Below are 14,245 nucleotides of genomic sequence, written 5' to 3'. Positions count from 1 at the left end.
AGTTTTCATGAAGGTTTCCCTGAACACTCTCCTCATCTTCCATACTTCCATTCCATACATCTCAAGAGTGTGTTGCCATGTAAGGCTTGTCAGGCTTAAACAAACATGCAATGTTTTGGTAGCATCTAGATTTTAACAACTGATCTTACATTTATTTTATAATCGTGAATTTGGCTTTCTGTGGATTTTAAAGGTTATTTTAGAAATTGGAGATTTTTTTTCTGAATTAATAAAGGAAAATGTGATGTTTGATGTATACATGATAGATGAAACACATAATTAAGCAATTCATATTATTATTATGCTTGGAAAATTATTTTTTGCATAAGAAGAATAATTCCTGAACTCTGAGGTCAATGAATTTAATGAAAAAGAATGCCTTGAATTTCTATGAATTAATAGAAGAATATACAATCTATCTGTCTATCTGTCTGTATGTCTGTCTGTTTGCGTCTATCTATCTGTCAGTCTGTCTGTCTTTCTGTGTCTATCTGTCTATCAGTCTGTCTGTCTGTGTGTCTGTATGTGTCTATCTATCTGTCTGTCTGTGTGTCTGTGTCTATCTGTATCTATCTATATGTCAGTCTATCTGTCTGTGTCTGTCTATCAGTCTGTCTGTGTGTCTGTCTGTGTCTATCTGTGTGTGTGTGTGTGTGTCTGTCTGTCTGTCTGTCTCTATATATCTGTCTGTATGTGCCTATCTTTCTGTCTGTCTATATATCTGTCAGTCTGTCTGTGTCTGTCTGTCTGTCTGTGTCTATCTATCTTTCTGTCTGTCTATATATATTTCTGTCTGTGTCTATGTATCGGTCTGTCTGTTTCTATCTGTGTCTGTCTGTCAGTCTGTCTGTGTCTATCTGTCTATCTGTCTGTCTGTGTTTATCTATCTATCTGTCAGTCTGTCTGTCTGTCTGTGTATATCTATCTATCTTTCTGTCTGTATATATATCTGTCAGTCTGTCTATGTCTGTCTGTCGGTTCTTTGTTTATCTATCTGTCAGTCTGTGTCTATATATCTGTCTGTCTGTCTGTGATTATCTATCTGTCAGTCTGTCTGTATGTCTGTCTGGCTCTCTGTCTGTGTCTATCTATCTGTCTGTCTGTCTGTCTGTCTGTCTATCTATGTATCTGTCTCTCTCTCTGTCCATCTATCTATCTGTCTGTCTGTCTGTCTATTTTATTGTATTGTTATTTAATGTTTCATGTAATGTTGTCCTGTTCTTCTGTACACTGTGCCTACTGTTCAATAACGTTATTGCATGAAAAGTTTTGGTAACGAGAGACGTTAGGCTACGAAAGGTTTACTTAGTTGTCTCTTCATAGACTGCAATTCGAGAAAGTATTTTAACATAGATTTACAGAACAGAACTAGATTTACACCCTTCACTTTTCTATTTTCTGTATATTGCTGGTTTTGGCACACAGCAGACTCGGTGTAGTATGGCTGTATGTAGTTTGGAACAGAACCGTGTTTTCGTGCCCATGAAGACTGATCTGTGGGATGAAATGGATCAGTGGAGGCTGTCAGATCAGAGCTGATGTGTTTTGACATCTGGAGAGGCAGGATGTTTCTGGGCGAGATACTGTCCGTGTGCTAGATGTTGGACAGTAATTCATTATGCATAAAAACAGATGTCTCTTCTTTTATAGATTACCCAAAACAAGCTGATTTACTGACTGAGTGTCCGCCCTAAGCCAGCAGAAATGGCCCCATCAGTTCCTCTGTGACCTAAACAGTTCTGAAAAACTTAATTAGAGGCCAATAAAAATGCCGCTATGAAGAAAAATAACATCCTTCCTCTTGAGTCTGATCTAATTTCATTGTATGAATTGAATTAATCTCATGTTTTAAGAAAAATTTTATAATTCATGTAGAACTGAAATGTAATTACTCTCCGAGTGCCCTTTCCTTTTGATTTCATTAAATGTATTTTGCCCTACATCGTTCCTCCCCGGAGTTCCTTGTTTAAATGCTTATTGAAAGTGCAAATCCTTATGAGTTTTGATTTTTCACTCCAGTCCAGCATGACCACAATCCTCCCTCAGGGGTGAATGTGTTTCAGCTGACGTTATTAGTCTCGTTTGGTTGATAGTCATGACTCTGCTTTGCTCGTTTCAGGTAAAATGTTCAAGTCATTAGACTTGCCGTTGATCGTGGAGTTTATGCTAATGTTCTACAAAGACAAGCCCATTGACTGGCTGTTGGACCACATCATGTGGGTGAAGGTGTGCAATCCAGAAAAAGATGCGGTAAGAATTACACAATTTTGTTTTTATATTATTATTACTATTATTATAGTCATCAAAATTATTATTAGTATCATTATTATTATTATTATAATCATCATTATTTGTTTCCCCAGTCTCACTTTTCACTCATTCAGTATATGAATCATTATTTTTGTGTCTGTCCTTATTATTATATTTTATCAGGTTTGTTAGAATGTTTTTTTGTGTGTGTGTGTTTGACTGGACACTAAAACTCTCACCACAGTAAACATTTTTAATAATTTCCAACATTTATATATGATGCAAGTTATTTTTTTCCCCCTTAAGTTAACAAATACGTTTTTTAATCATAATGTATATATCTTCCCCCCAAAAAAGGAAGAACCTAATTCACAATAATAAAAAAAAAACGTCATTAGTTTTTAAACTAATACATGTATTTAACTAATTAAAGTTTTTATATAGATAATTCTCCAAAAATAAATAAATAATCTATCATCATTTGTTCACCATCATGTCATTCCAAACCCATAGGACTTTTATTCATCAATGAAACGCAAATAAAGGTATTTTTAATGAAACCTGAGAGATTTTTACTCTATCCATTAATCAAAATGTTCTTGCTTCAATAAGTACAAAAAGATACTCTAAAATGAATCAATATGAATGAAGTCTTCTGAAGAGAGATGGTTGCTTTTATAATACTTGATCATCACCGATAACCAGAGAACATTAAGTATGCTAAACAAAAGTTTAAGTGTGCTTGCTTGTTGCTCAAGATTGTGTTTTCATGAACTTTTTGAAGCTTGACATTTTGAGGGACAGCAACTTTACAGAAAATTATGTTTCTACAATATTTAGTAATAGCTTATAAGTGGTGACAGTCAGTTTGTGCACGTATGACAGGATTTTTCAGAAAAATTAATACAAGACGTAGTCAGCCAGATGATGAACATTATTAACAGCAATTAATATATGATTCAGTCACACTTGTAGCAATAATTGTTAGTTCTGTATGTTGATTCAGGGTTAGCATCATCTGGGGTCCTCTGAGGGTCAGCATCATCTCTTCTCAGGTGTTCTGGATCCAGACTGGAGCTTGTGTAAATCCTGTGGAAAAACATAGAAACAAATAGAGACATCATTAGCGTAGCTGCTGATCCAACAAAGTAAAACTAATTAGTTTAACCCAAGATAATGAATAAGAACGAACATTTGATCAGATGCAACTGCACTCACAATTTAAGATTCATTATTTGAATGCTTGGCGAAAGAGATAACATGTTTCATAGCTTGGCAATGTTTCTAAGATGGAAGAATGCAGTTTTTGTAACATAGGAAATATGGTTTTCAAAAGACAAATTGCTGTCTAATATAACACCCAGATTTGATTTCTGACTGTAGAGGACGTAGCAGTGCATCCGTCTAGTTGCAGATTGTAATTACAAGATTCTGTGTACTGTTTTTTTGGTCCAATAATTAATATCTCTGTCTCATCCGAATTTAATAGGAGAAATTTAATAGGAGAATTATTGGTCATCCAATAATTTGGATTGGAGAATTAGTTTCTGATCTGAGACTTCTGTTTGTAGTAGTGTTTGTACAGTACAGTAGTTGTTATATATATAAGTATGTAAATGTTCTTTGTGTCCCACAGAAACACTGTGACAGGCAGAAAGCAAACCTACGCATCCGCTTTAAACCGTCTCTCTTCCAGCACGTTGGAACACACTCCTCCCTCGCCGGAAAGATCCAGAAACTCAAGGTGATCTGGATTTTTGGATTTTTTTTAACCAAATATGTTTATGTATAAGGTTTTCTTTTTTTATATGTGTGTATAATAATTTTATAGAACCCTCCGGAAGAGTGGTCTGTCTCAGGACTGTGTGCGTTTCTCTTCAGATTGTCCAAATTGCAGATCACAGTACCCAGAAGGCAGCTGATAAGAGCTCATGTCCTAATAAATCAGCATGTGTCCCTGCTCTGTCTTTATTCGCTCCAAATGAAGAGCGCTAGGAATTGCCATGGCGATGAGCGCTCCTATGACCCGCCCGCTCTGTGTCCTATTGATTTCTGTTCTGGGCTGGTGAACACATCTGACGCTCCATTTCCGGCATTCTTCCCCCTACGTTTATCATAACACCTGCCTCAATCACTGCTCCTATTCTTCATCTCCAGTCATTCCTTTTCTAGGCTTCTTTTATTTATGTTTTTCATATCAACCTTTGGCATGTTTTGGCACTGTGGTTTCTGGCTTGAAGTTTGTTTGGCATTGCACACTCTCCACAAAAAATGGAGGCCTGGGTTCCTCCAGAACAGTTTGTTAAAAAGCGAAATATTTGTATATAAGTTTAAATATTTAAGTAATACTTTAGTGAAGCTACGTCTATGTAATGTTTCCTTTCTATGTATTGCACTTTCATCCACACTGAGATGATTCATATTTATAAGGTAGGATATAAAATGTATTTTGTTATCATTAGGTAATTTATTATTTAACATGAACAAACTTGAGCAATATATATTAATTATTTGTTAATATTAGGTAATAAAATAGTTTTTTAATGTTAGTTCATTGGGCATTAACTAATGTTAACAGATTTTAAAAATGCACGAGTAAATGTAGAAATTATCCAATTATCTTACAAGGTTCTGCCACAGAAGAATCATTTTTGGTTCCACAAAGAACCATTCAGTCAAAGGTTCTTTAAAGATCCATATTTTTCTTACCTTTTTATAATCTGAAGAACCTTCTTTAGCTGCAAAGAACCTTTTGTGGAACGTAAAGGTTCTTCAAATGTTGAAAGTTCTTGATGGAACCATTTAGACAAAAGGTTCTTCTAATCTAAGGCACCGTGAAGCCCCTTTATTATTAAGAGTGTTACCAAGATTAATAAATGCTGTAGAAATATTGTTCACATTTCAGTTCACTTTGCATTAACTAATGTAGTTCTTCAATCTTCATATTACATTCCTGCAAAGATGACAAATACATTTATTAGCGATTGATGTCCTGTGCCAAAAAAAAAAAAAAAATAGAGCAAATGCTGTTCAGACCATACATGAAGTTATGGTTTTGTCGTGGAACATGGAAGCATCTGAGATATATTTAGTGGGTTAATTAGCTAATGAAATAATCACGCGAGAGAACTTTATTAAGACGAGCAGCTGTTGGTAACTGCTAGTTTGGACTGAAATGAAAACTTCATACTCAGTTTTACAAACAAATATGGAACAATTAAAGGCATTTGAAAGGTAGTCAAATAAAATGATGAAAGGCATGAAAAATGTATCAAGGCACTTTTAATGTAAGTTATATAACTGCAACAACAAAAGAGGTTGAGATCTTTCGTTTGAAAGGACATCAAGTGCCTGTTTTTAAAGAAATACCCAAACACTATTTAAATGGTCCTGCTGTTTTTTTGGTCAGGATAAGGACTTCGGAAAGCAGACGTTGCATAAAGGTCACGCTAACCCGCTAGCTGAGGTCACCACCAGTCTGAAGACGTACCAGCATTTCACGCTGGAGAAGGCCTATCTGGGAGAGGATTTCTTCTGGGCGTTCACACCTGTGGCGGGAGACTTCATACGCATCCGCTTCTTCACACCTGTCCGAGTAGAGAGGTACACACACACATGATGTTACACCCTCATCAATGCCACACAACATCTTTTAGCCAAAAAGGCAGCATTGCATATGTCCTTTGCAGAACCGAGTTGCAACGAGTTCACTTGAAAAATGCATCCATTTTAGTTCATTCAATCTTTATTTTTCAAAAAGCATCAAGAACAGTCCAATTTAGTCAGAAAATCTTACCCTGGTATTTGCATCTCCCTACTTGAAAATCTATTTTAGGCTGATAACTGTGTTTTGGAAGATGGTGGATGCTTTCCAGCTGGTCTAAATATCATTAGCTGCTGGAAGGTAGCAGACGGGGATTTTGTGAGTTGATAGAAAACTAAGAAAGAGTTATATTGAAGCAAAAGTTTAAATAAATAAACGGCGCAGTACAATAATCCTGATAATATCTTGTTTCAGTTATCAAATGAAATGCTTTGATTTAATTACATAACTATAAAGTTACAAGTCACCAATTTCAGATCTACTTGAGCAAAAGTCAGAGTGTCTGATTTGGACAGTATTTAAGTATTTTACTCACACTGAATATTGACTCGTAGAAGTGGTGGAGTAAAGAGTGCATATGACATACTTAAAATATAGTCAGGTAAGAGAGGAAAAGTTGCTAATATAAAGTATCACAACTAAAATTCAACTGAAAACGCATTAATTATTAGTTTGCCTGCATTTCGTGTCACCATCAACAACTTGTGAATGTGACACAGAACGTGAATGTGTCGTTAAATTATTGGAATATTAAATATTTTGCACCTAAGGTGTTAGAATGATGAAAAAGTTTGGGTATTATATATCTGAGATTATTAAGAGGTTTGGAAGCTTGCTGCCGATGAAGGAAGTCTTGTAATAGAGCTGGTCTCGCTGTCTCTCCCATCACACGGACTCAGAGCAGCTGGATAATGCATCAATCATCATGAGACACAGTCATCCGTACGTTTTTAACCCTAATGGAAAGTCCATGCATATTTCAGGCTTAATTGAGAGCTAATAGTGCTCGGTGTGAATGAGAGCGTTTGACGATCACTCACTGGCTTCCTTCATGCTACAGGAGTCACAGTTTAACAAGCGCAGGTGTCCATTACACCTGTATTTAGAGACACAAATCTGCCAGTGTCTGTGATTGCTCATGTTTCAGTCATCCACAGAGGAAGAACAAAATTGATTTTGGACACTGAAATATGTATGAAAGTCATTACATTAGATGCCATTTTATCAGGTGTCATCTGTGCTCTAAAGCTACTGGACTTTTCTCAGGATTAATTATTTGAACTCTATTTGTAGAGAATTAATCAGCCAGCGTTTCATTGATTTTACTGCAGAATAAAGATTTCACAACCACAAATTTATACGCAACATCTGTTGGTTTATTATTTCAAACTTAAAAACCTTTTTAATTATTCATTTATTTATTGAAACGTATGTTTTTCATTCTTTAAATTGCCACTTCATTTGATATTTTACATAATGCAAACACATTCAGACATTTGTGTGTGTGTGTGTGTGAGTGAGAGAGAGAGAGAGAGAGATACTATTTATTAAATAATAATTTAAATAAATAATTGATTTTGTTTAGTAAGAATGCATTGAATTGATCAAAAGTGACAAAGGCAACAAACTTTCTGTTGTTATTCTAAACTTTCTATTAATCTAAGAATACTTTAAAGGGTTAGTTCATCCAAAAATGAAAATTATGTCATTAATAACTCACCCTTGCTCTGTTACAAACATGTAAGACCTCCTTTTATCTTCTGAACACAGTTTAAGATATTTTAGATTTAGTCCGAGAGCTCTCAGTCCCTCCATTGAAGCTGTGTGTACGGTCTACCGTTCACTATAAGGGTGAGTTATTAATGACATAATTTTCATTTTTGGATGAACTAACCCTTTAAGGTTATGACATTGATAATAAAGTCAAACGAAAATGTTTCTTGAGCAGCAGATCATCAGCATATGAGAGTGCTTTCTGAAGCATCATGTGACCCTGAAACCTGGAGTCAAATTCAGCTTTGCATCACAGGAATTAATTACAATTTCAATTTCAATGTATTTTTCAGTATTACTGATGTTGCTATATTTTTGATTAAATAAACTGAATGCAAGAGACCTGAAGAAATCTCACCAGTCCCAAACCTTTGAACAGTGTTAATGTCTAAATACTTTTTGGGGCCACTGTGTGCTGCATTGCTATAAATAACTGCATGATAAGATGATATATGAGAAAACATATGCCGTACAGTTCCTTAGCGTTGTACTCCTTAAGGAATTCTAAGATTGATAGTTTAGATGATGATGATGTGTGTGTGTGTGTGTGTGTGTGTAGGTATTTCTTCCGCAGTGGAAACATCGAGCACCCTGGAGACAAGCTCTTCAACACTACGGTGGAGGTTCTTCCTTTCGACGTGAGTCTCAGATGAACACTAGCAGTGTGTTTGCTGAAGGATTGTGTGTTTCCTCTCCCCACAGATCTGTGCCGAAACACTGTCTCAGCAAGCTCAAGGCTTCAGTCAGTGTTGAAAACATCATGCAGTCACAAACACTTTTGGCATGGTTCCTGTTTGAGCAGATGTCAAGAGCAGAATTGATCGTAGTTGGATTAGAAGCTTTGTGCAACATCACGATTATTATTGCCCGTACTCATAGTTAAGGGTAGGTTCAAATGCCACATGACTGATATTTCAGTCTTGAAAGTGTCTCAGTTTCCTCAAAAATATTGAGACAATATTATTTATTCATCGCCGGCAGGTCCGAGGTGTTTAATAGGTTGTGTAAGTCTTCTGGAAAGTTCACGGTCTGAAACAAACCCCAAACTATCTTTGTTCTGGCCAGATTTAGTTTGAATGTATCGAGGCACCTCAGAAGTCTGTCCATGAAATCTTGCCAGGCAGCCTTAAGGAGGTCATCTAGGTATCCAAATAAATATTATTCAGTTAGAGAGGTTGACTAGTGCCTTCATCTGCTCTTGCTTCAGAGGAGACGCAGTTTCTCAGAGCCACTCTCGCCGCCTACAGCAGTGCATTTCCAGACAATTACTGTCAGATTGAAATGGCCTGCTGTGATCAATGTTCCTGTTATGATGCATGATTCTCTGTTTGTTTGTAAGGACTAGATCAGTGTAACAGCAGATAGTAGTTATTACACAGCTCTCTGGAATACCTGATTCTGATTGGTCAGTCATGGCCTTCTGCAGTCTGACACTTTTACACAATAAAGCTAAACTGTATGTGTGTCAGTTTTGACCTTGAATCCACAAAAATTATATAAATGTAAGTAGACCTGTCACAATTGTTTGCTCAGTTATTTGATCAAATTGCACTTATTTCAATTAACTGCTGTCAATAATGAGGGAAATATAAGCTTGTAAAGAAAATGCCATCAAATGCGTGCCGTCGTGTCATATTTTGCTGTGTTTGTGAGGAGAATCAGAGGAGTCTTAATCTAACAGCACCACATCGATCCCAGACAGACTCGGCACAATCGTTTGTGTTAAACTCACAAAAGTCAAAGTTTCGAGTGTTACCATGGTCGAAAACACTCCAGTTTTACTGCGATTTAACATTCATGTCATGCCACACAGGTAATGGCATGTAGGCACATGATGAGGAGATGAGTTACTTATTGTTTTCGTTTGAGCACAGAGCATTCCTGTTTGATAAAATGACTGTACCCATATGTACAAGAAGAGTGTTTGGCTCAAGTCTGCATTTAAAGTCAGAGCAGAGGCGTTCAGCTGCTTTCTGCAGACCTGTCCAGTTCTTCCACACGGACTCAATCAGTCCTTTCTTTCTGAACCTCGCCTCATACACAGAGGCACTGAACTGTTCGAAGAGAAAGGGTCCTGTCCAAACTGTTGCTGTAAAAGTAGAAGCACATAATTCCCTACAATATCATCATTATATGCTTAAACGTTAAGATTTGTACTCATGGAATTACTAAAGTAGTCAAATAAGTTCATTAGAAGGGGGTCCAATACTTTTGTCCATATAGTGTATATATATAATAACATCTAATAAATATAACAAATAATATTATATAACTAATTAATAATAACTGAAATTAATCAAACTATATAAACATAGAAAAACAACAAAGACAACTTTAACAAGGAAAAAATTTAATAAATGCAATAAATATGAAAATAAAATGTATTTCAAAATATTAAAACTAATATTATCTCAATGATACTGAAATAAAACTGCTGTGGAGACAGAATGAATATAAACAATACTGCTGTAAAGTACACAAAGACAATCAAAAGTCTTCCTTTATACAAAAAAAAATAAGATTAGTTGGTATTATATTATATTATATTATATTATATTATATTATATTATATTATATTATATTATATTATATTATATTATATTATATTATATTATATTATATTATATTATATTATATTATATTATATTATATTTGGATAAAAGCATCTATGAAATTAAATGTAAAGGTTTGATGTGGGTCTGGACTGAAAGTGGACCAAGATTAAAGCTGAAGAAAAAGAGAAATATTTAAACTTTTAAAAATGTAAAAAAAAAAAAAAAAATCCTTAGGCATAATTATATGTTTCCAAGTAAAATATAATATTTTTTGGTCAAATAAGCTTACAATGTAAATTGTTAATCATAAATCACTTTTTTTTTTGTCTGAAAATTAATTGTCAGCACAAACTTCATGGTCATGACAGGCCTTAACATAAGTGACAGCAGACCAAAGCCTGGTCTAAAACAGTTTGTCGTAAGCAGTGACTGGCTTCACTCTGGTCCTCTGGAGATAAAAAAGCTGTGGAGATAAAGATATACTTCTGTTTTATGAGCTGATGGAACTGTGCTGACACTCGGTAATAAAAAGTGACCTGCTGTGTGTGCGGTCGGCGTGGAGGAAATATTTTCTCCCGAGGGAGAGCAGACGAGGGTTTTAAGTCTTAAATCACTGTGATTTAAGATTACAGCCGGAAACGGACGTTCACCGCAAGATTAATAGCAGGATTTTCTAAGAGCAAGAGCCTGTCACCATGTAATATCTCTCGTCTTCTCACTGCTTTTTGCTTCTTGTTATATCTCTCCTTTCTGCTCATTTCCTTCTTTGCAAAGCTCCCTTTAGGGACATTTGTGGAATTCTGCCGTATATAGGAAATTAGCAGGGAATGCCCTGGAGGAACGAGTATTTGTGGTCTGTTTTATGCTGTGTAATGCAGTTTGGAGGAATTAGAGCGATGCTCTGCTGGGGTTTTGAACATATTTGTCATGTGAGTTTCGGTCCAAGAAGGAGCCTCGTAAGACCTGTTTCAGAAGTTATAGTTGCCAGGGATGCAGACACAACATGTACAGCCGATAATAGTTACTGTGCTGAGAACGGCGCTCCAGATCTTCCTCCCTGTAAATGTCTCCCAGAGTCAGTTCTCGTTAATGCTTCTTTCACGCTTCGCAGTTATTTTTATATTATCTTGACAGAAAGGCTGAAACACATATCTCTTCAGAATATTCTCTGCCAAACTGATCTGATCTCACAAAGCGGTTCCACTCGCCTTCATAAACTGTTCATTCATAAAGAGATGCATGCAACAGAATAAAAAGGGACATGTTTTCACACAAGCAACTCAGTGATGCACAGATTAGATTTGTAAATTCGATGAAGAAAAGAGTTGTTTGTCCATGCAAAACTGGTGGTTACAGTTTCAAAGGCCCAAGTCAAAAGAGTTCCCCATTAAGACGCTCTGATAATCTTGTTTCTGGATGTTGCTGGGCTCCCTCCTTCAATATTAGACTATGGGAATGAACAGAGCAGCTGATAATGAACGTGGATTTGCACATCTTCTCAGTTAACAACGGCTCTGTGTGAAATCACGCACCTGAGGGAATTTAGCGCTGATTAGAGAACAGGCTTTACTGACGAGATGCACATTAACGATCGGACGATATTTATCGTGCACCCCTAATTTTGAAGTCTTGGTAGAAAATTAGATAAAGTTTTTTACATTACTTTTTTGAACTGAGGTACACAGATGAAGAACGAACCATGCGTGACCTTGATGCATGAGGTTTTAGGTAGTGCAAGACATGCATTTGTGGTTACGAAGTCAATATTTTTTTTTTTTTTTTTTTTTAATGGTAGATTGTTTGGCTAGATAAGACCCTTATTCCTCGGCTGGGAACATGTAGAGCTCTTCGAAGCTGTATTGAAACTTCAGTTTGAACCTTCAACCCATTGGCTGCCATTAAAGTCCACTAAAATTAGAAAATCCTGGAATTGTTTTCTCAAAAAAAAATTTTGCAACTAAAGAAAGCCATGGACATCTTGGATGACATGGCAGTGAGTAAATTGTCAGGAAATGTTTATTTTGGAAGTGAACTAATTCTTTAAATCCCAGCTTGGAAGGGTTAAAGATGTCATTGATGTTTGCATTGCAAATAATGTGACCATAAACACAAAGTAATGGTAGTTATTTTACCTACAGTTTTTACATTTATTTGATTGAACTTGATAAACACATCGTGCGTGTGAATTTCCAGTGTTTAATGTTATCACATTGTTGCTAAAAAATATAGCTTTCAGTAACAAAACAGCTCAAGTTTTTTCCTCCTATATAAAATTTTCACTTCAATAAAATAAGCTGTGAGTTTGTGCAAGCTTCATAATGTGACATTAAGAAAATCTATATTTGTGGATAAATGTGTCGCCCTCACTTTGTGATTCGATGATAACTTATCTAACACAAATTTTTACAGCATGTAATATGCTCTAATATATATTTAAAAGAATGGCAAACCAAATCTTATAATACAGATACCATATTACAAAACACTTAACGTCTGTTGATTTATAGGTTTTTACAGTATTGGATTCTAAGCTAATCAGTCCTGCTGTTTTGGACTGTGGTTATCAAGGACTTGTATAATGCATGAGACTTCTGGGCTTGTAAAACAGGGAGCACGTGTATTTTTCTGGCTGAAGAGCAGCTGTGATGAGATTATGAAGATGTGCAGAAACACTCCAACACTTTTGTCTCTCTCCATCAGAATATCCAGTCAGAGAAAGAAGCGCTGAAGGAGGGGAGAGAGAAGACGCCGAAGTACCAGCGCACAGAAGACGGCTTCATCAGAATAGGTGAGCCCAAACATACACTGCACCTGTTGTGAAGTTCACGAATATAGCAGCATGATTCAGCCTTTAAACTACATTCCTGCTCGTATGAAGCACGCTCTGGCCTAATAACATTAATGCTTCTGAATGTTTGATGCGCAGCTTCACTGGTTATGAATGACTGTTGTCAGTGTGTTGTGTTGGATTTTTATCTATAGTTAAACACCTGTCTTGTTTCACCATCTTCAACCCATTTTGTGATTTATAAATGATATAGAATTGATGCAATATCATCTAGCCCCATTAAATCAGCCTCCACAGTGGCATTCTCCTGCCCACTTCTGAAGCGGTTACATGAGGAAACACACAAGGAGAACTCAGATATCTGTGTGAATCATTCACTGCTTTCTGTCACACTCTCTTACTTTCTTGAGCGTGTGCTCCAAATCCAAGGGGAAAATACTACAGAAGCTGTATTCTGAAACGTTTCTCTCTCACTCTCATATATATATATAGAGAGAGAGAGAGGGTTTTCTCATTATTATGTATGGATGTCTGTCTGATTGCTGTGCCTCAGGGTTTATTGAAGCCCGTCGCTCATGACAGGGCATTAGATATCCCCTCAGTCATTAATATACGGAGGTGTAAGATGTAGCGTCCAGTCTCTCACGGTGTGTGTTGATGCCGTTCCTCAGGGAGGTTTGACCAGGGGATCGCGGAGGGGGAGGTGGACGCTTCCTTCGGTCCGCTGGAGGCTCTGCGGCTCTCAGTCCTGACCGACTCTCCTGTGTGGGTCATTCTCAGCGAGGTACGGCACAACACAACCACTCACCATCTGTTCCTCACGCAGATGGACTTACACCCAGCACCTAACCCAACCTACATAATGTGTGTGTGTGTGTGTGTGTACATATACATTCATGCATGCATATATATATATATATATATATATATATATATATATATATATATATATATATATATATATATATATGTATATATGTATATATATATATATATATGTATATATATATATATATATATATATGCATGCATGAATGTATATGTACACACACACTATACACACTATAATATATATAGTCCCCATTGAGATTTATTTTTGCAGTATATGTTATGTATGTGTTTGACAATGAACACATTGCAACAAAGGCATAGGAAACATCTTAAAATAATAATTTCTAAACATTGACTGTCAGTCTTTATTAACCTGTTTCTCATTAAAAATCATTAAAGTAAATAGTGTAACTAACATAACTAATGTCACAGAATAGCATAGTT

At 36.0% G+C, this 14,245-nt stretch overlaps 1 protein-coding gene across 1 annotated transcript in view; it reads left to right on the top strand.

Moving 5' to 3' along the window:
* Positions 1-14,245, top strand: part of LOC127971597 (alpha-1,3-mannosyl-glycoprotein 4-beta-N-acetylglucosaminyltransferase B) — a 121,396-nt gene that overhangs the window by 103,890 nt on the left and 3,261 nt on the right. Inside the window, exons 9-14 of the mRNA XM_052574714.1 lie at positions 2,120-2,250; positions 3,887-3,994; positions 5,660-5,853; positions 8,187-8,265; positions 12,883-12,970; positions 13,642-13,754. Of these exons, the coding sequence (XP_052430674.1) occupies positions 2,120-2,250; positions 3,887-3,994; positions 5,660-5,853; positions 8,187-8,265; positions 12,883-12,970; positions 13,642-13,754 (713 nt within the window). The remainder of the gene's footprint in view (positions 1-2,119; positions 2,251-3,886; positions 3,995-5,659; positions 5,854-8,186; positions 8,266-12,882; positions 12,971-13,641; positions 13,755-14,245) is intronic.

This window comes from Carassius gibelio, chromosome B14 (assembly GCF_023724105.1).
Source record: "Carassius gibelio isolate Cgi1373 ecotype wild population from Czech Republic chromosome B14, carGib1.2-hapl.c, whole genome shotgun sequence".
Classification (NCBI taxonomy): Eukaryota; Metazoa; Chordata; class Actinopteri; order Cypriniformes; family Cyprinidae; genus Carassius; species Carassius gibelio.
This window is presented reverse-complemented; position numbering and strand designations above follow the sequence as displayed.